The sequence below is a fragment of the Gastrolobium bilobum genome, unplaced genomic scaffold (assembly GCF_033153095.1).
Source record: "Gastrolobium bilobum isolate Gb01-03AN ecotype WA unplaced genomic scaffold, APGP_CSIRO_Gbil_v1 utg4377, whole genome shotgun sequence".
NCBI lineage: Eukaryota > Viridiplantae > Streptophyta > Magnoliopsida > Fabales > Fabaceae > Gastrolobium > Gastrolobium bilobum.
This window is the reverse complement of record NW_026895684.1, coordinates 1,649,177-1,675,604: the sequence shown is the minus strand read 5'-3', so window position 1 is coordinate 1,675,604 and position 26,428 is coordinate 1,649,177. Positions and strand designations below refer to the sequence as shown.

General features: G+C 33.9%; 4 protein-coding genes across 8 annotated transcripts; 2 read left to right on the top strand and 2 right to left on the bottom strand.

Annotated features, from left to right (window-relative positions):
- Positions 1-266: 266 nt before the first annotated feature.
- Positions 267-7,252, bottom strand: LOC133290704 (ras-related protein Rab11A-like). 3 transcript variants are annotated; one of them, XM_061488853.1, is made up of 3 exons: positions 7,238-7,252; positions 2,884-3,080; positions 267-927 (listed from the first exon to the last, which is right to left on the bottom strand). In XM_061488853.1, exons 1-3 carry the CDS (start codon positions 7,250-7,252, stop codon positions 480-482), a joined length of 660 nt encoding a protein of 219 aa, XP_061344837.1. In that variant the 3' UTR covers positions 267-479. The 3 variants fall into 3 exon arrangements, with proteins under 3 accessions (XP_061344837.1, XP_061344829.1, XP_061344820.1); XM_061488845.1 differs by lacking the exon at positions 7,238-7,252 and adding an exon at positions 6,834-6,847 and having other exon boundaries at positions 2,884-3,090; XM_061488836.1 differs by lacking the exon at positions 7,238-7,252 and having other exon boundaries at positions 2,884-3,171.
- A 6,901-nt stretch (positions 7,253-14,153) lies between these two features.
- LOC133291351 (polyadenylate-binding protein 2-like) lies at positions 14,154-18,215 on the top strand. Of its 2 annotated transcripts, none has more exons than XM_061489612.1 (5): positions 14,154-14,431; positions 14,992-15,062; positions 17,232-17,423; positions 17,547-17,674; positions 17,761-18,215. In XM_061489612.1, the coding sequence occupies exons 1-5, from the start codon at positions 14,221-14,223 to the stop codon at positions 17,807-17,809; spliced, it is 651 nt and encodes a 216-aa protein (XP_061345596.1). In that variant the 5' UTR covers positions 14,154-14,220; the 3' UTR covers positions 17,810-18,215. The 2 variants fall into 2 exon arrangements, with proteins under 2 accessions (XP_061345596.1, XP_061345588.1); XM_061489604.1 differs by having other exon boundaries at positions 14,158-14,443.
- A 1,594-nt stretch (positions 18,216-19,809) lies between these two features.
- On the bottom strand, positions 19,810-20,946 carry LOC133290116 (putative disease resistance protein RGA4). The gene has a single exon (XM_061488181.1). It carries the CDS (start codon positions 20,944-20,946, stop codon positions 19,810-19,812), a length of 1,137 nt encoding a protein of 378 aa, XP_061344165.1.
- Positions 20,947-21,596: 650 nt separating this feature from the next.
- Positions 21,597-26,315, top strand: LOC133290801 (uncharacterized). 2 transcript variants are annotated; one of them, XR_009748741.1, is made up of 4 exons: positions 21,597-22,356; positions 25,053-25,163; positions 25,580-25,850; positions 25,938-26,315. XR_009748741.1 is itself a non-coding variant. In XM_061488917.1 (3 exons), exons 1-3 carry the CDS (start codon positions 21,763-21,765, stop codon positions 25,730-25,732), a joined length of 858 nt encoding a protein of 285 aa, XP_061344901.1. In that variant the 5' UTR covers positions 21,597-21,762; the 3' UTR covers positions 25,733-26,315. The 2 variants fall into 2 exon arrangements, 1 of the variants encoding a protein (XP_061344901.1); XM_061488917.1 differs by having other exon boundaries at positions 25,580-26,315.
- The last annotated feature ends 113 nt before the right edge of the window (positions 26,316-26,428 follow it).

Here is a 26,428-nt window from a genome sequence, read left to right as displayed (position 1 = left end):
CTTTCGCGCATAAAGTCCGGTCATATCTACTCATCGTCCTTCCTAAATGATATTATCTACATATTAATACCTGAAGATTGATAATTTGATGATTAGTACATTGTTAAGCCAATCTTTAAGCTTCAAGCTTAATAATGTAAGTTCTGTTTTTATAAAGAACCCATGTCAGCATTTCCATAATTTCAGAGCTTACGAAATGACCTCAGTATACAAATATCGATATATAACACTATTACCACGACTCACGAGTCATGACATTTTCACATTCAAAAACATTCCAAGTCCATTCAATTCACCTGCAAAATTCATGTAAAACTGTCCCAAGCATTTGTATCCACCTCCATTGTTAGTTCTTTACTCAACAACCCAAGCAAATTAAAATTTAAATATACAAAAGGAAATGCGCCAAACCTTTAAAATTTGGTAATAGGAACATAGAACCATGAAATATGCTAAATTGAAACGAATTACAAATAAAGTCAGGATGCCTGACAGCACATATTCCTCTTAGCAGGGACTTCCTGGGCAGGCCCGGGAATAAGAATCGACTTGCCAGACAGAGACGCCGTGTTCCCATTTCCCTGACTTTCATCAGCAGGTAGGTTTTTCTTGTTGACAATGTTGTAGATTTCGGTCAAGACAGTCAAGAAGGCTGTTTCAACATTAGTTGCTTCTAGTGCTGAGGTCTCTAAGAAAAATAAGCCTTCTTTCTCAGCAAATTCTTTTGCATCCTCGGTGGGTACATCACGCTGGTTCTCAAGATCACTTTTGTTTCCTATAAGAATGATGACTATATTCTTGTCAGCATGGTTGCGTAGTTCTTCTAGCCAACGGGGTATGTGATCAAAGGTCTGACGTTTAGTGATGTCATAAACCAACATTGCCCCAACAGCACCCCTGTAGTATGCACTTGTAACTGCTCTGTATCTGTACCACAAATCATTGAAATATCAGTGCAAACTGCAATTTGGTATTTAATGTACTTGTAAGTCAACCATTCGAACCATGAAGATATGATAAAAATAATGTAAAGAAGCACAAACTATATTTAAAATTTATGCAGGAAAAATTAGTTCTATTCTAAACACAGTTGATTAAAAAGTAACTGGAAAGAGGAGAACATGTCCATATTAATTATATTAGCAGGTACAATTTAACCAGAATAATATTAACACTCTTTGTATCAATAAAATCAAGCCAAATGACTTAACACTAAACTAAATGAACCATTTGCATGGATTGTCCATGCAGCCACTTCCATGGATAGTCTGTCATATAGGTAATTCTGTCTGAGTGTGCTGAATCTCAAGGTGCACGGTAGTTTTAAACTGGAGCTTCAGCTGTACTCCATATCGGAAAATTAGTTACTTTAAAAGCTCAACACAATGGAGAATGGTGACATAAAAGTTAAAAGTGGAAATTAGAATGAGATTCTATATCTTCCTAACCAGTTTAAGAAACTCGTATCTCTACACTCTTGTAAAGCCTGGCATCAGATTACATTAAACAACTTAACTTATGCAATTATGCATACACAATCATCAACTGGAATCCCCTCCCAAAAATTACCAAAACTCACACATGCATGCTTTGTTCCTAAATCTGATTTTGTTTTCCTTTTGTATAATTATTTATTGTCATACAGATTGAGAACGTATAGTATAAGTCGGGCAGGAAGAACAGAAGGAAGGGGTACATCAGCTTGAAAGTCAACAACTTGATAAGCAATGATATATCAAATGGCATTAATATCAATTCCTGTAAAGTTGATCTATCTGCAGAAGAATTTATCATAACATAGACAATAGCAGCAGTGCAAATTTAAATCTAATGGATTATAGAGTTTTATGCAACATCATTCCCCAAAAAATCTGCAAAGCAATGGTGAAGTGGCCTCAACTTCATTCCATTGCAACTTTTATTTAAAAATAAAAACCTCACCCTTACAAACTTGAAAAAATTCAGTTACCAATAACCCCAACGTCCAATGTAGTGGCTGCAAAGCCCGCAATTACTGTAACCGCAACCACAACAGCAACTTAAAATCATGAATAAAAGTCACTCATTCTAAGGTGAAAGTATGAATAAGACAGAAAAGTAATCAAACGAAAGAATTAAAGTTCTATAAGGATACTATATGGATTAAGAAAGTAGTGAAGATTGTTTACTTGATAAAAAAAAAAAACCACTCCCCGTTAAACCCGACTAACAAGTGTGGAGTGGAGGTAATCCTTGTTTACTTGATAGTGAACTGTAAAATGGTACACCATCTATTTTCACTTTATGAATTGGACATAATTTTCCATATTTTGGAGTAAATTCCAGATAATCTGCCGAGTAGATTTTCTATCCTATCTGTTATTCCTTTTCGTGTTTTAGTCATGCATCAAATGAAATACCAATACATAACACACTCCAACCATATCATCAAAGAAAGTCTATGCTTATTCAAGTCAAAGACATGATCTAATACCTCCCACGAGCAAAACATTTGAAGATGAACATAATTTTGACCACCAAGTGTCCATCATTGACAACAAACACAAAAGCCTTCATAGACCGGAACCGAATTTGACAGAGTATCTAGTTAGTTACAACTGTTTCTGTTAGTAATTAGTGCATTGTAACAGATTCATATATAGCAGTATATATTCTACTCTGTCGTTCTCTCCATTCTGATCTACTCACAGTTGAACTTTCAAAATTAATTAACATAACATCGAAGCACAATTTTATAGGCCACACAACATGATCATTAGAGTAGATCAGCTAAAAACCACATGATCCATTGCCACGAGGATCAGATCACGCACGAACGGTTATGATGAAAATAACAGATTCAAATGAAAGAGTTACATAGTAGAAAAAAGAAGGTAAGAGTACCGTTCTTGGCCAGCAGTGTCCCAGATCTGAGCCTTAACGGTCTTGTGATCGATGACCAAAGTGCGTGTTTGGAATTCAACTCCGATAGTGGACTTAGAGTCCAAGCTGAACTCATTCCTCGCAAACCTCGCTAGTATCTGTGACTTCCCCACCGCTGAGTCACCTATCAGCACCACCTTGAACACATAGTCTATCTTCTGTTCTCCACTTGCCATTTTTTTTTACAAGCTATTTCCCTCTCTTCTATATTCTATATATATAGTATCACAGTTTCGGTGTCTCGTTTGCTGCGAGATTAAAACCAATTAATGAGTAGACTATTTGTGTGTCTTTTTTTTTTTTTTCCAGTTGCTGTAAGCCTGTAACAATCTAATTTTGTTAATGGAATTAATATAATAGTAGAGGGATTAATTATTGCAATTGAACGCGTGGGTCACACGACAGATGCACGGAAGGAGTTCGGAAGCAACAGGTGTATTTCTTCTGTAATGACAAGTCCCAGCCTGGCATAAAGCCCTGTGCTGTGTGTGAAAAGTGGCGCGAGGCTGTTGGGTGTTTCTGATTGTGGTGAGAGAGGATCTGTTCTCGTTTAATAATGAACGATTAACGAAAGGGAAATAAATAAATGGATTAATGTTTCATATCTTTTATATACATAAAAAAAAATTATGTAGGGTCTATATATGCAAGATTATTGAATCAATATTATTTAGTCCATTTTTTGTATTATATATCTTGAATAGTAAGATATAGAAGTATAATAAAAAATAATTTAAAAATATACAATATAATTAATATTATATAAATTTAAATTTTAAAAAAGATTCAATAAACAAAATACATAAATAATTAAAGGGCAAATCAGTTATTCTCCTTCTTATCAATCATTAAGACTAATGTTATCACTACTATCACTATCAACATCATCTATCAGTGACATAACTAATCCATTATTCTCTTCAAAAAATAATTCTTTTGGATTTTTTTTAATTTAAATAGCAAATCAAATCTTTATTTCTTTTTATATTAAAATTAAAAAAATTGATTTTTTTTTTTTTTGATAACATTTAATTTTTGTATTGTATGACATGCGTAACGTATCGTATCATAAGATATAATATCGTATCATTCGATACAAATCTCTTTCTGATATACTCTGTGATACGTATCACTGAATTTGTGAATCATATCATATTATATGAATTGTATCCTGTATTGTAAAATATTAATAATTATATATTTATGTGTATGTAAAAAAAATTTATTTTTAACAAAACATTAATCCCAAGAACTGTTGGGACAACAGTGCAGTTTCTACTTTCCATGCGTTGTGTAGGAATTTTGTAATGTGATGCAAGACTACCACGGTCCTTTTGACACTTGAATTAATTTTTTTTTTCTCTCACCTCTCTCCTGAACCTTTTTTCTTTTTCTCTTACCACAATCCCACCAAATATTTTGTGCCTGAGAAACACACAAACTTCGCTCCTCGAGTGAGTTGTCTGATTACTACTTTTAACATTAATCCCGGATTTTTCTCAACTTTAAAATAATTTTTATTACGGATCATGGTAAGTTTTCGTTTAGAATAATTTATTCTGTATTTAAAATGATTTGCAAATAAATTTTCATTAAGAGAATTTTTTTAAAAATTAGATTAAATTTCAAATCTAAACATTTTATAAGTGAAAATTTAGATTAAGTTATTTAATATTTAGAATTGTTTGCAACAAAAATTTAATTGCGAGTTGTTTTTTAAAGCTTAATTGAAACTATGTATGTACTAATTATTCGGCTCATGTTTTAAAGTGCCTGTTTGGATCCTCTCTTTTTTAAGCTAGAAGCTACTTATAAGCATAAGCTAGGCCAAACAGGTTTTGGAAAAAGCTCTTATAATGAAAAGCTCTTTTTTCTATAATGAAGAAAAAAGCTGAAAATTAAAAGCTCATAGGAGGAGCTTTTTTTTAAGCTCTTATCTGTTTTTTCTTGAATTGTGTGCTTTTTTTTAAATGAAGAGTGATAAAGATAGAGACAGATAATTTTCTTGAAATATGTGCTTTTAAGTAAATTTTAAGCTAAAATTTTCATGTAATTTCCAAACAGCTTTTAGCTTCTTTTTTTAAGCTCTTTTTTTTAGCTTTAGCTTATAAGTAGCTTCTAGCTTAAAAATAAGAGAATCCAAACAGGCTCAAAGAATATTCTTATGATAGTGTAAATAGCATGTTTCTGAACAAACGAACAATGTAAATTATTAATGTGTTTGTAAGTTGACCGAGTAATACTTGTCGGTAATAAATAAAAAATTTATTGTATACCACGCACCAATAAAACACGGACACGCACAAATTTGAAAAAAATACATGTCTGACACGGGTCAAACATCGACACACGGTTAATATTTTGGGACACGCGGTCCATGTTCTGACACACTTTTCTGACACGCAATCAGCTTTTTTCGACACGTGGTCAACGTTTTGACACGCTTCCGATACAATTTTTTTAGGTCTAATTTTTTTTTTGGTATCCAATTTTATTTTATTAACTAAACATAAAAAAATAATTTATAAATAAATTTTTTCTGTTATGAAATTTGACATGAAAATTAACAAGGTACGAAAAATTAACAATGTACGAAAAATTATTTTTGTTCATATTTATGTTTTGAAATTTGAATATTTGATTGTTTATATGACTTGTTATGGGCTATTATATGTATTAACTATAAAATATTATATATATTAAAAGTATTATTTAATATCAAAACGTGTCGAAATATGACATTTTTTAGAATTAATGTGTCGGCGTGTCGTGTCCCGTGTCAATGTCAGTGCATCATAGCCATGAACTGACTTTTGTTTGATTCATGCCGGTTGAAAATTATGACTCTCCTCCTTCAAATATTTTTTAAAATTAATAGAAATCATAATAAATAAAATTCAAATTAATAAAAAAAAGAATATTTAATGATAAAGACTACTAATTAAATAAATATTAATATAGAAAAAAATTATAAAAAGTCTTATAACGACCAAAGCTCAAGTTAATAAAAATTTTAGACTAAAATTTACTTCAATACCTGTAATATACGTCAAGAGTTGTGAATATAAAACGATTTAATATTAATGAATACAACAGTTTTTAATTGTTTACAGATTTTTTTGAAAAAAAGTGTTTAATTCAAAATTATAATGTAAATGGTTATTATTTAATGTTAGTTTCATATACACTTTGAAAAATTACAATTTAAAAAAGGATAATTCTCAATGGCTATCAAATAAAACATGTTTTTCACAATCGTTTACTTTTTATTATCATAAACCATTCATTGTGTTGTTTTAGGAGGATCACTCGTTGAAATTTTGGGTTAAACGACTTTCTTGATAGGAATTTTGGTACAATGTACTTTTCCTCCAATTTCGCTTGATTGGCTTGACGGATTTGCTCCTCGTGTAAAGACATTTTTGGTACAAAACAAAGCTTTTTCCAAAATCTTTCAAGTTGAAATATAACAAATTTGTTTTAGCTTTACTTAAAAAAATTATTAGTATTATATATTGTTTTATTTATTTTGGCAATAAAGTTGCACGTACTGTTAACATTTACTCAAATAATAAATATTTCCTTTCACTTAACCAATAATTTTTTTTCACCATGTCTGACCCCTATTTATCTTTCTCTTTTATTTATTGTTCTTTTAATCCTCATAACCACGAACTACTTTCCATTAACGTAATAAATAAAGTTTGGTAGAAGGACCTTAAAAAAAATGCTGAAAGACTATGAAAGTTGCTCTTTCATTCTTTCTTTCTTTCATTTATTTTTTCACAAACCAAATAGTCAAATAGATACGTACAAATACAAAAGTTTTCACTGAAACAAAAGAGCACTGCCTGTTAGTAGCTTTATGCGGAAATTGAGCATCTATTGATTCTATTCACACAAAGGAGCACTAAAAACTACGCATCGTACTTGTCGAACAGTTGGTAACTTTTGTTCTATTTAGAAGTATATATCTGGATATAATATGAGTTTGTGTTTGAGTTTTTATTGAGTAAGTTAATAGTGGTTGCAAGCAGTTTCTCTATGTGCTTCGATGGAACAAGAAAGTGATGCATATATGAGGCATTTCAACGCTCAAGTAAGTAATATTTATATGCGTAGTATATATGGTAGGATCGATACTCATTGATTCCATTAATGAGAATGAAGACCCTCCTTATAAGTGATTCCATTAATGAGAATGAAGATCCTCCTTATAAGTGGTGGCCAGTGGCGGAGCCAGGATTGGAGGGGAGGGGGAGCGAAAATTAATTTTTTATCTTATATAATATAAGTATTTTTTGTATCTATTGACCTCATAGGAACTCATTTAGATATATTCATACCAAAATATTAACACTTAACAACATCTGAAACACTGAAAAAATGTACTGTTGGTCAGGTTCAACAGACATAAAAAATTATTTAAAAAGAAATAATTAAAAAAAGAGAGTGTCTTAACTAAAACAATCCTTTTAACTACATTTTTTTAAAAAAGTAAAATAAAAGACGACAATCAAATTGTCCCAAAAAATGAATCTTTTAAGTTAGAGCAAACTCATTTTCTTTATATGAAACCACTACACAAAGAAAAATACAACCATGCAAATGAAAAGAGAGTCCTCACCAAAAAAAAAGAGAGCAAAAGGGTTGCAAAAAGGTCAAAGCTTTTATTAATCAAAATATAGCATAAGAAAATAAAAAAGAAAATGCAAAAAAAGTTACACATAACACATACACATTATTAGGTGAACTAGAAGTAAATTTCAACTTGAATCTCAAACCAGAACTTTTAAAAGAAGCACATTTAATTGTAACGTTTGACCTTTCATCTCCATTAATTTTTTTTTTCAATTTTTTTGGATGGGGGGAGGGGGGCTGCCGCCCACCCTAGCCTCCCCTCTCTCCGCCCTATCAGGAGTCCTAAAGAAGTCTAGGGTTTCTCCATAATAAATGGGTTCTGAAGATAATGACCTAAGCTCAAATAACATATTCAACACATGTTTTAAGTAAAAAATCCCTCTAGCTTGCCTGGGAAACAGAGCCCGTAGAATCTGCCTGGAGACTGATGCAACAAAAGCGCTTAATATCCTTCAAATGGATCATGATCCTGCTAGAGACTCATGCGTATCTTCTAGAACCAAAGAGTGGCTTAAGAAATATTGGAATATTAAAATGGGATACACACTCAGGGACAACAACCATTGCGCCCACTGGCTAGCCAAAGTGTCCTTTGATATGGGCTATGGAATCAAGTTTTTCACTATGCCCCCACCTGATTTGCAACAACTATTGCTCCAGGATGCTAGCAGTAGTCTAGATTTTGCTATTTAGTTTTTCTGTCTTTGGGGCCTAGCCCCTCCTTTTGTACTAAAAAAATAAAATAAAAAATCCCTCTAGCTACTATCAAAATCAAGGGAAACAATTTTGTTATAGAAGAAGAGAGTCTAAAATGATCAATGTGTATTGAGTATTGAATGAAACTCACAGGAACTGTTTTAACTTAACAAAAACTTGTCATCGTGTGAGCTTTTCACTTAACTCTACGATTGGTTATGTGAAACTGCTATACCTCATTTATAATAATATCCAAATTTTGAAAGTTGATATCTTGTTTGAGTGAAAAAAATAAATAATGAGCCGTGTTCAGAATGTTTTCATTAGCTTCGTTAAGTAGACTTATGCACACTACAGGTATAAGCCAAACATTTTTTATGTGCATATTGACAAATATCATCATGTTGTCAATGTAAGGAAAATTTCTACACATATGTTTCAAAACATTTTGGGAAGAATGTCTCAATCGAAAATGCCACAATACAGAGGCTGGACTTATGCTTATTCTCACTACTGCTACTACAGTATACTAGTGGCTTCTCCTTCTATTTCCCACCTTTATTCAAAGCTTCAATGCAAATGAGTACACAATTAAGTGAAATGAGCATCTGACTCAGAGAAATCAGATTAACAAAAAAGGTTGGAACATAGAGCACGTTGTATAATACGAGAGATGAAAATAGTCCCAAACTGTGTAGCATAGACTCTCGAACCATTAGGAAGTGTAATAGCAACTAGTTTAATCCTTTTCATAGTAGAAAACTGATCTACATCATACGAGATATGATCCATGGCACCAAGATCCATAGGAAAGATTTCTTACCAGTATTGTTTGTATCAACAGCAAGAGCTGCGCTTGAAGTTTGAACTAGATTAGAGGAGTGTGCATTGCCCTCATTGATGTCATGTTTCTCAAGTCCAAGAAAATGATGATATTGCTCCTGAGTAAGCATGACACCTGAATTTTGATCGCAAGATGACTCGGAATCCAAATCTTGCACAGCAGCATTTGTGGAACGTGGATTCCCTCACGTTTTATATCCTGGAGATAACCATGCTTCTCAAAGCACATATCCATTGTGTGTACACAACTTTGTGCTGCATCCTCTCCCTAAGCCATTGTTGCGGACTCTATCTCTTTGTGAAATGGATTCTCGAATTGGACCTCGATTAGAGACAAAGACTTTTGACTCAGCAAAAGTACCAGTTTGTAAATCTGAGCTTAGTTGACGTTCCTACTAAGAAATAGGAGCAAACACTCTACTCAAATATGGAAAAGGCTCCATGAGCATTATCTGCGAACGTGAATTTTTTGTTAAGTCCCTTCAAAAAATGCATGACTTGGATTCTCTCCCTTGATGCACGTACCCAGTGGCGTCGGATCCAGGAAAATTTCTTTATGTCCGCACATTTAGTGGTGGTGTCCCCCGAATTTTTTATTTTATTTTAACAAGTTTAAATTAACGCTTGAACCCGCTCATAATCTAGTTGATTCCATAACAAATGATGAAGAAATCATGGGAATGGGTACGTGACAGTGGAGGAAGAATAAGTTTTCTCTCTAATCAATTTGTGTTGCTACGTTGTTTTAATCATCTCTGTACGTTACTAACTAATATAAGAATAAATATCATTTTTGGTACCTAACAAAAAATTCGTTCCCCACTTTAGTCCATTATAAAAAAAAGAGAGTCACCTGGTCCCTATGAGATTTAAAGTGTTTTAATCTTTTTGAGACTAATGTAGGTCTTTTTTGAATTTGTGAGGGACCACGATTTTAACTAAATTGATCCACTTTGAATTTTTTAGGGACCTCTTCGAGACTAATTTTTGATAAGGGACTAAAATGGAGACCATATTTTTTGTTAGGGACTTAAAATGATATTTACTCCTACTATAAATATTGAACCAAAAGACAAATAATAACCTACATAACTAAAAAAAATAAAAAAATAAAATCCAAAATCACATGTCCGCACTTGCGGACATGTGACCCAACGTGTGGGTCCGCTAGTGTACCTTCACCATTACACCACAATAACACGCAGGAACACAATCGCACACTGGTAAAGGCTGTAGGATCTCAAGTTCATCCCACATCGACTTCAGTTCAATGAAATAATCTGAAACTAGACGATCTTCTTGTTGTAGACGAAAGATATCTTCAAGAATATCTGCAATTCGAAAAATATTGGATTGGGCAAAATGTTGCCCCAAGTCATTCCAGACATCTGAGGCACGTTCCATCCATATAATCGAATTGACGATTGAATCTGCAATCAAGCGATGGATCCAAGAAAGGACCATATTGTTGCAGCGCTGTGTAACATCCCAAGCGCTGGATGAGGGTGGCGAGTGATCGCCGGTGCGAAAGGGCATGGACAAGGAGCGGCTCCTGGCAGGCTTCCAGCGGGGGGTTACATGAACGAATGAATCGAATCGACACCCGAAAGAGAGGAATTCCAGAGACTGTGCAGGTATGAGACTGCACAGTTTGAGATAGCTTATAAGAATTAATTGGTACTACCTAAACTAACAAGATGCATCTGCTTTTCGGTAGCTCGGAACGGAAGAACTCCATAGTTAAGCGTGCTTGACTTGGAGCAATTCTGGGATGGGTGACCTGCTGGAAAGTTTTCTCGGGAAGTGTGCGAGTGAGAAAAAAGCACACTGAAAAGTCTTGTGTTAGTATGTTGGGATAGTCGTTGATTCTTAAAGCGGCCGGACGTTACACGCTGCCACACCGTATGAGGAGGATTTAAAATGCAAGAAAGTATTAAGAAGAAAACCAGATTGAATAAGAAACCAGATATTGAATATCAGCGCAAGAAACGTGGTTACCAAAGCCCAAAAATGAGCTCTGATACCATCTTACGAATTAAATTCATAGAAAGAAAAAAAGGTGTAAAAGTTATATTGAGACTTTGAGTAACTGATATTTATATCAGCTAAAGTGCAAAGAGTCCATGTAAGAAATGTACAAAGCAGGTACTTACAACACTAACACATCTAATAACAGAAAGTTAGCTAAGCTAATTAACTAATAAAATAACTACTCAGCTAACTAGGATTAGTTACATATAAATCAAATAAATAATAAATAATTAAAACTAAGAGGGTGTATTGGATTGATATTTCAAAGGATTTTAATGGATTGTTTTTGGACAAAAAAATTCGTTGGTATTCGATTAGGATTTTTATGGATTGAAAAAAAGTCACGTGGTATTCGATTAGGATTTTAAAGGACTATTTTAGAATCCGTCCAAATCCGTTGGTATTCAATCAGGATTTTAAACAATAGAATCACAATCTCGTGGTATTAAAAAATCTGACGATTTTAATGAATTTTCTATTGGATTGGATTTCGTGAGACTTTTTAGTGAAAAATATAAATAGGATGTCTCGCTAACAATCTCACCCCAACCCCTAGGATTTCTTGAGATTCTGCTATTGCAGTGTTTTCTTCTTCCTTTGGCAGGTTGACTGCTCAAAATTGGGTTCCGCCATGGAAGCTTGGTCAAAACTAAAAAAAAGCATATTTTTGAGCGATTTTTATCACAAAACAATTCAGAAAAAACAAACCAACGAGATTTTATTATAATCTATCTCAAAAATAACATATTTTTGAGCCATTTTTGAGAAATTTTGGAAGTTTAAAAAGTGATTTTTCAAGCTATGGGTCGCGGTTTTTCTTAGCGCAAAAAATGTGTGATTTTTATATTAAAAACAACATAAAACAGTGAAAAAATAACAGGAAAACTAAAACTCTCAAACCAATTTTCGTTTTACATCAATGAAACAATATCAATTTAAAGAAAGATTGAAACTTTCATAATATGAACCCTATATTTCGTAACAATACATTCATGAACGAAATTCCTTCACTATAGGAAACAATTTCTAACAATTTTTGGGTCAATAGATAACTAAAAGCTTGTTTCTCAAAAGCCCTAAAGCAATTTAAGGTTTCAATGTATCGATTGAAATTTTTTTGAGAAATTTTCTAAACTTTCATATAATTAAACCCAAAATTTCAAATTCATATGGTTAGAAAATTTCAAAAACCCCAAGGTTTTCAAGATCAATTGCAAAAAATTCCAAACGAAATTTTATCATGAACTTTAGGTTCTATTTGCAATTTTAGAATTATTTTTATAATTAAAAAATATTGGGTCTTATAATCATATATGCATAGTTTTGATACCAAATGAAGAAGATAATTTTCAACTCATTAAATATGTGAAAAACTGTTATTTAGTAATTTTAAATATTTGTTAAAAATTATATTATGTTTTACTGATTGAGAAAATTATATTAGGTTTTACTTTTTTTTATTAATTTCATTGCATTTCTTTGTTATTTTTTATGGGGAAGATTATTATACTTACAACCTATTTTTGTTTACAACATTTTACCACCATATCTCAGCCGTTGATTTCCGTCGATCAATGGTTATTATTTTTGCAAATAAAACTCATTAATTAATATTTAATTTGTAATGAATGATAACCGTTGATTGACGAAAATCAACGATTAAGATATGGTTGTAAAAGGTTATAAACAAAAATAAGTTGTAAGTATAAACTTTCCCTTTTGTATTGACTCTTGTAATTTTGAGTATTTGTTAAAAATTCATATGGTTTTTTAAAATCTTATAAATCCATATTGTCCTTTCAAATCTTATAAGTTCTATTAAAATCCTTTAAAATCCAATCTTACGAAATCTTGATTGTAAAAAAAGTCTTTTAAGTCTCTACAATTCTAAAATGTCTTTTAAAATCCGTAGGATTTTTTATCTCAAAAAAGCCTTTTAAAATCCTAATCCAATACATCCTTAATTGTAACACGTTACCCTAATTGAGATAGAATCAGGTATAATTTTATTACAGTGTCTTTGAAAAAAAATAATGCCACTAAATATTTAATTTTGTGTAGTAAAGCACAGAAAGATCAAGTGTGATAAATTATAGATAAGATACTAATAATTGTTAAGAAGCATTAATATAAAATTATTAATGTAATTATCACGAGTTACGAAATTAAGCTTTTGGATTTAATTATTATTGTTTATTCGTGAATCGTGATCACTTGTCAGTGTTTTACGTCCAAATAGTAAGATATATATATTTTTTGGAATAAACCTCTTATATTAAAATTAGAAAAATATGACTCCCCTAAATGTATTTATTTTACTCACGTATTTTTTTTTATTATTATATAAGTCTATTTATTTCTAATTTTGATAAGAGAGATATACTAAATGAGTACTACAATTTTACTCGTCTTTTAGCTAGTGCGATGATAAACATGTTAAGGACACAATGTATGAGTTCTAATTTGTATTTAATACATTTTAAAAAATAGAGAGTTAAAAAGTAATACATTTATTAAGAAGGCTGCAACCAATAAAAATATAAAAAAAAAATGTTTCATTTTATTTTATTAGTGCGCCAAACTCTACTGTAAGGAGGCTTAACAAATCTAAGAGACTATTAATTAAGGAAATTTAAATTTGTATATTTAAAGAATATCGAAACTTAAGATTCCTTAAATCAATTGAGTCAACGTTGAATATATCATTTAATCCTAAGTCTTTACCTTTTCTACTCCATTTCAAAAGACCATCAATTAATTTAACCAGTTAACATGTTCTTAAATATAATTTTTTAAAAGGCGTCAAAATAGAAATATAATTCAAGGTAGCATGGACAACAAGTATGAGTAATATTGCCATTGAGAAAAGATAATGAGATTTGGGCCACCCAACTTAAATGGTTCCAACACGGGACGACCCATTTCAAAGTCCACGGCAAAAAGTAACAGGGTGCTGTGCAGTTTTATAATTCCCAAACCCAAATATGAAAAATAAAATAATAAAGAAAATAATTGAATTACCCTAATTTGCATTGTAATTTGTATTTAGCATAAGGTTTGGTTGAGTTGTGTTGTGTAACTTGTGTTATGCGAAATCCGAAGATGGAGGAGGAAGAGCACGAGGTGTACGGAGCAGAGATCCCAGACGTCGGAGAGATGGAAGGAGACGTGGACATGTCCGCCGCCGACGATGACGCCGCCGTGAAAGAGCTCGACGAGATGAAGCGGCGCTTGAAGGAAATGGAAGAGGAAGCCGCCGCACTTCGTGAGATGCAAGCCAAGGTCGAGAAGGAGATTGGCTCTGTTCAAGGTTTTCATTGCCTCTTTTTATTATTCTGTAATTAATTAATTGATCTTATCATATTTTGATTAATCGCTATTTAATAGCTTATGAGTTAGCTGGAATTCTACGTTCTTGTCTGGAACTCACTCTCTCCCGAGTTATGTAATCTTGTGTTTCCTCAAATTTGTTCAAGCTTTGACTTTTTGACCACACTCGAGAAAGAACACTCTTATCATCATCGAGAGCTAACTTATCTTTATGCAGAACGTGAAATTCTTCACTTATCAGGATTTGGAACTTTTTCGCTTGTTCCACCTGCATCAAGTTATACACCTTTTTCTAATTCTAGTCCAGATATCCATAGCTAGACATCAAATTTACAATTAAGCTCATATTTTTTATTAATGATAAAATTAAAACTCGTGAGTGCTTGAATAACTACCTTGCTTCCGATTTTGCGTCATTATCACCAAATCATCTGACTACTATTTAAATAGAGACTTGTCGTTCTTGTTTTACGGATTTTGCGTCATTATTATTCTTTTTTCAACTTATTGACTGAATCTCTTTTGCAGATCCTGCCGGTGCAGCTGCTTCTCAGGCAAACAAGGAGGAGACAGATTCTCGGTCTGTTTTCGTTGGCAATGTATGATTCACCCTATTTCTCATCATCAACAGTATTTCAATTTGAACTATGTCCCCTCCCCCCCCCTTTTTTTTTCTCTATCTTCTTTATGTGTAGGTGTTTTTTCTGTAGGCTGTTGATCGGTTGCATATATTTAGTTCAAATTGTCCTACTGATCCTGGGTATTTGTCTGTGATACGATGAAAAAGTAGTGAAAAACACATAACAGGCCCTGATAATTGGAGGCTGTGATACAAATCCACTAGAAATAAGCCTGTTAAATTGGAAGTTGATTTTCATTGAGATTATTTACTATTAAGACCCCCCAAGTACATTCTTTTCATTTTCTTATCTCTTATGTTTTGCTTATGCTATGCTAGGAAGTTAGCAGCATTCTATGAAAGATTTTTAAATTTTGGGGATGTATCATATAAAACTTGTAGCAAACCTTCCCCTGTATTATTGTTTAACTTTTTTCCTCTGATTGTCCTTTAATTTACTTTTGGTAATTCTAAAATTTGAAACTTTTTGCACCTGTTTATCACCAGGGATAACAGACTCGTTCTCAGTTAGGCTATCTATTCAATTGATATGTCCATCTATTAATTTGGCCTGGTTTTGAAGAATGCAATAATTCTATTAGTTGGTGCCGATAAACTATGGTTGAATGGACCTTGAGCTGAACTCCATCTGTTCATTTTTATTGTATTCTTTTATTCCTTTTTTTTAACTGTACATATTCTTTTGTTTTGGAGTGAATGTTGTTAATCTTCGGAGACAGGGTTTGACTTATGTCTCACTATGATCGCAGGGTCATTCTTATTACTCAGGTTCTATAATTAGCGCTGGAATGCTTACATTGAATTTTGTGGGTGGGCCAATGTAATTGGTGTTTTTTAGGCTTCTACTAGAGGGGAAAAGAACGTATATTGTGATTTTGAAATTTAATAAGATATCACAAGAAGGAATAGAAAGTCAAAAAAGATTGAGGAGAAAAAACTTGTAAGTTTTTGAAAAGAAATGAAAAAACATATTACAAAGGAAAAATAGGATCAAGTTGAAAAGAAAAAGATGAAAGAAATGAGAAAAGAAAAAGGAAAAATAAACATTATGTTGTGGAAACTGTGAATGGCATCTCATGGGGATGGCTGAAACTGGTACAACTGGAGATAGAATGGGTTAAAGATGCTTCAACTTCACTACTGGAGGACAGCTTGTGGTTCTTTTGGAAGAACATTCTGTAAGTGTTGGGCATGCAATCTTAGTCATAGAGCCCTTTTGTTGACTGCAATGAGGTCTGTGGTGCCTTTGTTGTGTGTCATTTGGCCAAATTGCCAAATGGTATGCAGTTGCTGCTTCCCCGTGGCATTTATCTCATAATTGGTTTCATTTCTATGAATTAGACTACCTTATATCTTTTGGTTGAGGCTTTTTCCTTCTCATTTCAAGTCATTTAGCTGTACATTAAGTTGCTAGTGAATGATTATTTTCAATCTTTTTCCTTTTACCCCCCTTCTATCATGTCTTACAAAATTCTCATACTGCAATTTTTTACAAAAGGGCTAGAATTCCGACCAATTTATTAAAGCTTCACTTATTCATTTTAGATTGATGGTGCATTACTTTAATAAATTTCATAGGATATAGGTATCACGACCTTGCTCATTTTTTATGAAACTTAAGAGACCAGTGAAGGTTGGTGCTGTTGTAGATTGCTATCAGGAGGAAACTAAATTGTAGAATGTTTGAGAAGGTTTGTCTGGAGTTTGAGAAGAGCCTGTAAAATGATTATAAACATTAAGATTGTAATAAGCTAACTTTTTTTATGGGGTGCATCATGCATGGCTTGGTTTGGTTTTGTATTTGGGATTTCAGGAATTCTTCTGATATTAAGGAGTTAAGAAAATGCAGGTTTCTGTTTACATTGTAGTGAAAAATAATAACTATGCACTAATTTGTTTAGTTCTAAGAGGGTGATCTGGCATTCTTTAGAAAAATAAAATAAAATCAGGGTAGGTTTGATTTAGAGGATAAAATGAATATGTTCTGATATATTCGGAGGTCTGTCCGTGATATGTTCTTTGTATGATAGGTTGATAACTGAGTCAAGTTTGAGCACCTTCTGGATTAACATGACATGTTGCTCATTATTGGCATCAAACTCTCTTTAAATTGATTGGTGTTTTACAGGTTGATTATGCATGCACACCAGAAGAAGTGCAGCAACACTTTCAATCATGTGGTACAGTGAACAGGGTCACTATCCTGACAGACAAGTTTGGCCAGCCTAAAGGTTTTGCTTATGTGGAATTTATTGAAACTGAAGCTGTTCAAGAGGCTATCTTGTTGAACGAATCTGAATTGCACGGCCGTCAATTGAAGGCATGTTGTGTCAATTGCTATTGTTTGTGAAGTGCTTGCAAAACCTTGAGTTTAAATTAGCGATGAGATCATTCTACTAAATTAGTAGTTTTTAATGATTTGGATATATATATATGTTTACAGGTTATGCCTAAGAGGACCAATGTTCCTGGAATGAAGCAATATCGACCTAGGCGCTTTAATCCTTATATGGCATATGGCTTCAGGAGGCCATATACTCCTCCTCACTTTTACTCCCCCTATGGATATGGGTATGCTGCGTGCCTTGTTTAAATTTGCGTATGTTATGTCAAGCTGTTTTAATTGATATTTTGTGGTTTCTTTTATTTTACTGCAGGAAGGTACCTAGGTTTAGAAGGGCATCTCGTTACATGCCCTACTATTAGAACTTCATATGGAATGGTGTTAAAGATTTGATGATTGGTGCATCCTGGAGCAATTATTTTGGATCCGGGGAGCATTTAGTGACACTAATCTTCTTCCGCATTTTGTACTCTGATTGAGAATATTTTCTGTCCATTTGTCTTAGGCTGTTATTGGTCATGTATTTTTATTGCTTAGTTCTTGGAAGATGGTTTACAATTGCCATTGAATATTATGTTAGTGATTGTCTCCTGCTGCAAGTTCAGTCTTTATAGTTTATACTGACCAAAGTTGTACGATGCAGTAAATTCATCAGGCCTCTTTCTCTGTCCAGTGGCACCAATACTTGATCAAATCTCTCTTGTTGAAATTTATATCATCGTATCCGACTTGTAATATGAATGATGATTTAATGGAGTATTTTGGGTTATGATTCATGACACATTAGTCGTAAGATATTACTATGTATTCCTCGCAAGAACTATGTATTAGGAATATTACCATTCGCTCATTTAACACTTTTTTTAATGCACTTTTTATATTAGATAACGTTTTATACTTGTTCAAAATTAAAAATAACAATTTTTGAAGTATAAGACGGGGCACAATAGTAAAGTGTTCAAAAAAAATTGTGTTAGTATTATTCTTTAATGTGTATTTCATTAGGAGTGGTGCATCATAGAGTCTGTCTTGCAGTTGCTTAAATATTTATTATGTGATCATTTAGTTTAATAAAATGTTTCAAAAGTAATTTATATCATTAATCAGCATTGTTTACATCAATAATCATGTTTAGGTTCATAAGACTTGGATTTTTTATTTAAATTATGAATTATATTCCTTAAGGAATCGGATTTTTTTTTAATAAAGCCAACCGTTTTGGTTCAGCGGGTAAATATTGAATCTGAATCACTTTACACAAAAACTTTATATGTTTTATCCGGCTGTTAGGAATTTTTCTGGGTAGAGACAGTATTGTAATTCTTCGAAAAAGCCACAACATGCTTGTTGCCCCCAGACTATCCAATACCGGATCTCGGATTACCAGCTCGTTAAATCACATAACCGTAAACTTACTTCCCCTGCTGAAGATTTGTTTCATCCCATATTGTGATTCCCGATTCAAGTCAAAATTTGAATAAGCTAATTGGTCTGCACGAGAATTTTCGGTGCATCTTTCATTTGTAATGTGATATGTGTCTATTTTTATCAAATCATTAATAAATAAATTATTTTAATATTAGGTGAGAGAATAATTTGATAAAAAAATAAAACACGTATCACATTGTAAATGAAAGATATACTAAAAATTCAATAATATTATAGCACTGACAAAATTTCCGCATTTTACACTCCCAGACTATAAGTAGCTTGTCAACCATCAACCCTTTTATCCATTGCCCTAAATTGTATCTTAATAAATTAACGAGTAAATATCTTTTTTGGTCCTCAACAAATTTCACGATATCCGCTTTAGTCCCTAGCAAATAAAAAAGGCCTATTGTGGTCCCTAAAAAATTCAAAATGAACCCATTTAGTTGAAATCGTGGTCCCTCACAAATTCAAAAAAGACCCATATTAGTCCCTAAAAAGACTAAAATGGGTCTATTTTGAATTTCTTAGGGACCACGGTGGGCCTTTTTATTTGTTAGGGACTAAAGCGGGCATCGTGAAATTTACTGAGGACCAAAAATGGTATTTACTCTTAATTAATAATATAAAAGTACAAAAAAAAATATAGAATTATCATTCCTCTAATATGGTAACTCTTTTGTCAAGAAAAAGAAAAAAATTACTAACCATCATAGTAGTCATGCACATCAACACTGAAGACTAAATAGGTCCAAATCATTTATTAAAAAATTACAAAAATCCTTGTCAAAGACTCAAAAGTATTAAAAAAAACACTCCCTCAAATTCAAGGTTAATGCAAAGTGGAAAAAAGAAGAAAAAAAGAACCAAGTTACCGAACTTACCAATGTGCCAACTAATTTGTAGCAGTTGCTGAATGATTCTGCAAGAACTATGGATATACTTCGACCTGCGGGACGTGTGCTATCTTGTACCATTCGTTCCCTGTTCCCTTCTTACATCGTTTCCCCAGCTCAGTGCAATGAGAAATCCGCATTTCCTCCAAGTTTGTTAGGTGCTGAATGCTGGCTGGCAGTGACATCAACTCGTGACAACTAGAGATATGCAGACGTCGAAGCGAGGCTAATTTTCCCAAGCAATCTGGCAAGGATGCTAGCTTGTCAAAGTCTTCAATAGCTAACGAATGCAGTGAGGGAACACGTTCTAAGCCTTCAGGTATTAAGCAACATGGACGAGGTCCTATTGGGATCTTAGTATAGAAAGGTACAAAGTAGCTTTTATGACGATCAGCTATGGTCATAGCACGAAGGTGAGTAAGATGTTTTATACCATTTGGCAGAGCCAGCAGCTCTGGACAGCCACGTATATCCAGTTTCTCAAGTGAAGTTAGGTGTTGAATGCCTTCAGACAAGGATTTGAATTTCTCACAGTAACTGATCCGCAAGGTTCGAAGAGACCTTAGACCTTCAAGGACTTGCTCCTGAAAATAAACAAGTTCGTGACAGTACGTGATTTCAAGTTCCTCTAAAGCACTGAGGTTAACCAGTTCAGTAGGTAATGCCTCAAGTTTAGTGAACTCTGAAATGTGTAGGGTCTTAAGATGATACAGGTTTCCCATCGTCATCCCTTGTTCGTTGAAAACCATGTCTGTGTTATAACAAAGCTGGAGGAATGTGAGATGGTTGTTGAAGTTAGAGATTGACTTCAGTACCTCTTTGTTGCATCTATCTACTTGTAGATGTTCAATAGATGGAAGGAATGGCAATGATAACACAGGAAGATCACGTATTGTCAACTGGGATAGCAGTGGGAACATGTGTGCTCCTTGATCTCTTAACATCGCTTCCAACTTTGGTAAGTGGCGCAAACTTAGTGTTCTCAAAGATGCAAAAGCTCTCTCCGAGTGATGCTCATAAGAGGAATCATCTATGTATTGCACATTTTTCATATCAATTATGTCAAGAGTTTTCAGAGATGGAAACTTACCAAGAGGTGGAAGTTGGACACATTTTTTGCAGTTGTAGAGTTTAAGAACAACTAAACTACTGAGAACTGAAATACTTTTCATCCAAGGAGGTAACTGTGCTCCCTCATAACCCTGTATCTTCAAACTCTTGATATTTGAGTGAGGCTGAAGGTTTTCTAGTACTTCCTCAGAAAGTAATTCATTTCTATCTTTACCTTCCCATGATAAGCATAAGCTATTGAGATCCTTTTTTACCAATCAAATTAGCATCTTTAGCATCCAATCCGCTTTCAATAAACTAAGAAATTATTAGATGGGATGTTAGATTTGTGAAATTTTAGTCAACTTTCATGTTTTAATAAATAATGAATGAAATGAATTATTTTCGAAACATATTATTGACCTAAATTGTCGCATATAATAAATATGTAAGCAACTAACTACAAGGCAGACTCATTTATTTCATACACCATTGACCGTTCCAAATGAGATACACAGTAAACAATGCTACTGATACATTTTTTAAACAGTCTTTTTAACACTTTTTCCCCATATCTTAAATCTTATACTAACATTAAAAATTATTATTTTTAATTATTGAGAAAGTATAAATTATTATCTAAATATAAAAAGTGTATTAAAAAAAGTGCTAGAAAAGCGCATTGTTAAAATTTACCTATCATACAGTTTCTGTATTACATATCATACATATTAAAATTTTCTTGTCAATTTCTTCATTTCTGATACCAACTAGAGCACAGTGTCAGTATGTATTACAGGAAAAACAAAATTGATCCCATGGTTGACCTACTCAGCAATCGGCATTTGCTGCGCTGCGTATGAAAGCCATCGTCACCAAAGGCGAAAAACCTAGAAATGTTGCTTCAACCCAATCCACAGTAACACTTGCAACAAACAATGTTACTCACTTGTCACTATCACGTTGCATATTCACCTTCTTCTACTCATTCACTCTGCATCAATACTAATAGAAACTGCAACCTCTCCGTCATCGCCTTGCGCCCCCTTCACCTCAACCTCAAATTATTCACACCCTACAGATTCAGCTCCTCCATAACCCACGCCGTTCCCTCTCGCCTCCAATCCGAAGGTGCTGCTGTGACCAACCATGTCGTCGGCGATTCCGCTTTCGACTCGCTCCTTTCTTTTCTCGAATTGTCGTGCCTGCTTTCTTCGGCAGGTGTCGCTGTGATTGCGTGTTGGAAGAAGGAGCTCTTGGCGGCAATTGGCAGCAGAGCTGCTCTATTGGGGATTTTGATGTTGGTGGTTGGGGTTTTGAGTGGGGCGTGGATTCGGAGGCGCCAATGGAGTCGGGTTTGTAGGGAGACGGTGAAGGATGGTTTGGAGGTGAATTTGCTTGAGAGGATTGAGAAATTGGAGGAGGATTTAAGGAGCTCCGCTACGGTTGTTAGGGTTTTATCGAGACAGCTTGAGAAGTTGGGGATTAGGTTTCGGGTCACCCGGAAGGCTTTGAAGGAACCCATTACTGAGGTAATTGCTTTCTTTGTGATTACGATTTCTAATGGTAATGTGATGTGTTGATGTGTGGAAGATGGTTGTTGATTGATAATCAGATTTTGCAGCGAAACTACAATAGTTTTTCAGATTTACAAAATGGAAAGATTACTTTATGTGAATTTCTTTTGCAGAGCAATGTAATGAGCATGTATGTAATGCATGATTGACAAATTTAAATAATCAAAATAATGACAACTGCGATTTAGAAAGTGTATTGTAATGTGGCATTGTACTACTAGTATAAGCCTATGCCTATTGTTACAGACTAATAACATAAAGCCCTTATATTCCAACGGTAATAAGTTGCTAAGAAGCTTTAAAGATTAAGGTTCATAACCAAATTTAGCTTCCCTACAAATTAAATTCACAACAAAAGGACTTAAACAAACTTGATTTGCAACTCATAGTCCTTGAGTTCATTAGAAAAATAGAAATAATTAGGAGTGTGTGGAATCATCATTGGATTCAGTTCCATAGCTGTAGTACCAACTTTCCCAGAAACTTAAGCTATAAGGTAGGAAGACCTTGAATGATTTTATATCTCTAAGTCTCTCATACAAGAGCCCTTTGAGCCTGAAGCATGTACAACGCACAAGCCTATTTTAGCTTGTGTTGGAATTATATTTCATTCAGTGTGGGGGTGGCAAGGATTGAATTCCTATCCTAATTACTCAGTCATACAGGCTATCATACCATCTTAAACACAAATTTTCCATAAAGCTTAAGTTGTTAGGTAGATGCCTATTAATGGGTTTATATCTATTAACAGTTTTCATCACAACAACCAACACTTAAAATTGACTACTGATTAAATTCATTAGTTACTAAAGGCGAGTGAGTGTCTCACTGAAGGTGAAGTATAGTGTGGTAGTGCCTTAAACAGTAAAAGGCAATAGACCCTTCTTTTGCCTCGCCATAGTGTCATAGGTGAGCCTTTAGTCTCCACAAAGATTACAAACCACACTGCTGAGCAGTGTGCATCAATTCACTGCCATGTGGCCTTTTCAGCAGTAGGAACAGCAGAGAGTTGAAGATCAGGAGACCTCAGAACTTAAAATACCTGTTTTGCTGGTTGAGGAAGAGGTCACAGGAGTTGTCATGGAAACATATTGAAGGGATATCTAATTGCTGTCTTCAAGAAGCAGCAATCCCACACAGGAACAGCGCCAAACAGCACCAACCAGATCCTATCAGTGATGGGAACCAAATAGGGGCATATCCAAACACAGGTGAAAGCACTGCGGACCTGGTAGGAATAGGTGTTATTGAAGACAGTGGGTGATGTTAAATCACTAAGAGGTTTGAACCCATGTATAAAGCAGAGGAGGAGGTAGATGATCAGAATTATCACTGTGCAATTATAAACAATTAAAAAACAGACTTACTTGTCAGGTATTAGAGAAAGACAGAATGATGAATCAGATATGCAAAATCAGAAGGATAAAATCCGAGCCCACAGAACGTGTCTCCTTAAGACAATTTGTCCCCTCACTGATGCCTAAGGTAGATGGACACTTGTCTCCCAGGATAGAACGGATTTCGTCTGAAGAGTGGCGGCACTACCAGTCAACAGGCCAAACGAACACAACAAAATGCCAGAGGAAACTACACCGGAGTATCAAAAGGAACATGCAAAACCGGAAGGAGAAAAATTCCGGCAGAGTTTCAGTGCAGAAAAATTGGATCCATTTTCTGAAGGTGTCAGTGTCTATTTATAGACAACGTAAAGTCACGTTCCAAAAGGCACCTATTCGACGACGAAACAACACATCCGTTGGACACGAAAAGACACATTCGTTCGACACGAAAAGACACATTCGTTCGACACGAAAAGACACATTCGTTCAACACGAAAAGACACCCATTCAAGGATGAAACAACATGTCCGTTAGGATGAAACAACACATCGTTTAGGATGAAAAGATACATCTGTTTGTCGACGAAAAGGCACACCTTTTCACTACCAAACTTCTTATTCATAACCAATAGATTGTCTATACAATTTATTTATATATATATATATATATATATATATATATATATATATATAAATTCCAACAATAGGCCCAACAAAGCCAATCTGAGCCAAACAGCAAAGAGTGGAAGCCCAGACAAGGATGTTAGAGCCATACCAAGGAAAGCTGTGGTGGAGACACGTGACTCTATTTGACATTTACAGCACCGCAAAAGCACTAGATTTTGTTACGTTTTGGTGCTTCTTAAATGAAAATATATAGTAAAATATTTATATTAATTTTCTTATGGCTAAATATTTTTAATGGTTATTCGTTATACCCTTCTGCACAAATATCATGAATTTTTTTTAAAAAAATTCATCTACATTTTATTACATCCTGGATACAATAAACATACCCATACCTGTGCGACATAGATATTGATCATACTCGAATCTGTGTGTTGTGTACTGAAATGTAAAAAAGGTTCATAATTTCGTATCATACTTTTTCCCATCGCTAGTAAAATTAAATTTGCATATCCTTTGTTATTAGTAAAAAATAATAAAATATACACTAACTGGTTCTGATTGTTTATTAGCCCTCATTAACATTTTGAATGACTAGTTAAGGTTTAATATATTGAATCAATATAAAGAAAAAAAAAAGATCTTACAAAAAAAATATATCTAATTATTCGTTCATTTCTTGAAGACTGCAGCTCTGGCGCAGAAGAATTCTGAGGCTGCAAGATCATTAGCTATGCAATCAGACATTTTGGAGAAGGAGCTTGGTGAAATTCAACAGGTGTTGCTAGCAATGCAGGTAACCATACCTCCTAAGTTAATTAAACTCTGCAGTCTGCAGGATAGAGCAGACACTAATTAGAAATCAAATGATGCATCTTTATTAGTGGACTAATTGTCTGTTTGTAATTGTATTCTATTCACCTCTGTACATTTTACGTGATTCAGGGATTTTATTTTGATCCATTGGCAGTGTTACCTTTTACTGTAAGTGAAAGAATTTAGTAAAATTTAAATGATGTAACATTTTTTTGTTTTGTGATAATGTAAAAAGTTTTATTTTAACCATGGATAAAGTTTAAACTCATTTTTTATACTCCGGAACCATATATGCCTTAGTTAAAATTTTCTTGACCACTTAACTTTCTAAAGTATCCTTATAATTTTCTACCATTGTGTTTGACTTGCCTTGATTGTGTCTGAGCGTTCATATAGGAACAACAGCGAAAACAACTTGATCTGATTCTTGCAATTGGGAAGGCTGGTAAGCTATGGGAAAGTAAGCGGAAAACCAGTGAAGAACACGATACATTAGAAATCTCCAACTCAGCAGAGGATGAGGTAAAACGGGAAGTCCACCAAACGTGAAGCTTGCCTTAAACTAAGGGAGGAAAATCCTGAAATTTCGTAGTGGGAAATGTTGGTGGCTCGGTGCAATATTCTCTGTGTTTTGCTGTGTACGCTGAATCAACGATCAACACACAAAGTCAGATTACCTAGAATTTTTTTAATAAGCACATAAATAATGATTACAAGTTTTTTCCAGAGTGCCTCAAGTTTGCTGTGGATACAGGTGAGAAGAAATTACTCATGACCAAGATGGGAGAAATTACTGACCTGTTACTGGTAAAGTTCGGGAACGTTGTTGGTTATGTTTGTGCATGTACTTTCGATTCAAGTTTATAAGGTGCTCATCATCAGTTTTCTTTCTACATTGCTTATGTTGATGGTTATAATGGATGGGATACACATTTTCTCCCTCCTCTGCGTGTTTCTGTAAAATGGTCAAATGAACCTTCAATATACATTAAAAAATATTGAAAATGTTTATTGGTCAGAGAGATGTGGCTCTGGCACGTAGAGGTAGCGACTAAAATCCATTCAAGATAATTGCCCCACTATATTTTTAGTCTTTGTGTAGAACATAAATTATTACATGAAGAAAATTATTACACATGAACTTATGTGATATCAGAAATGAAGGCGCTAAGAGTATGGGTGTTATAATTTAACTGGGTCTGCAAGGCTTCTGACCCCCATGCATTGAATCCACCTTAAGGGGGA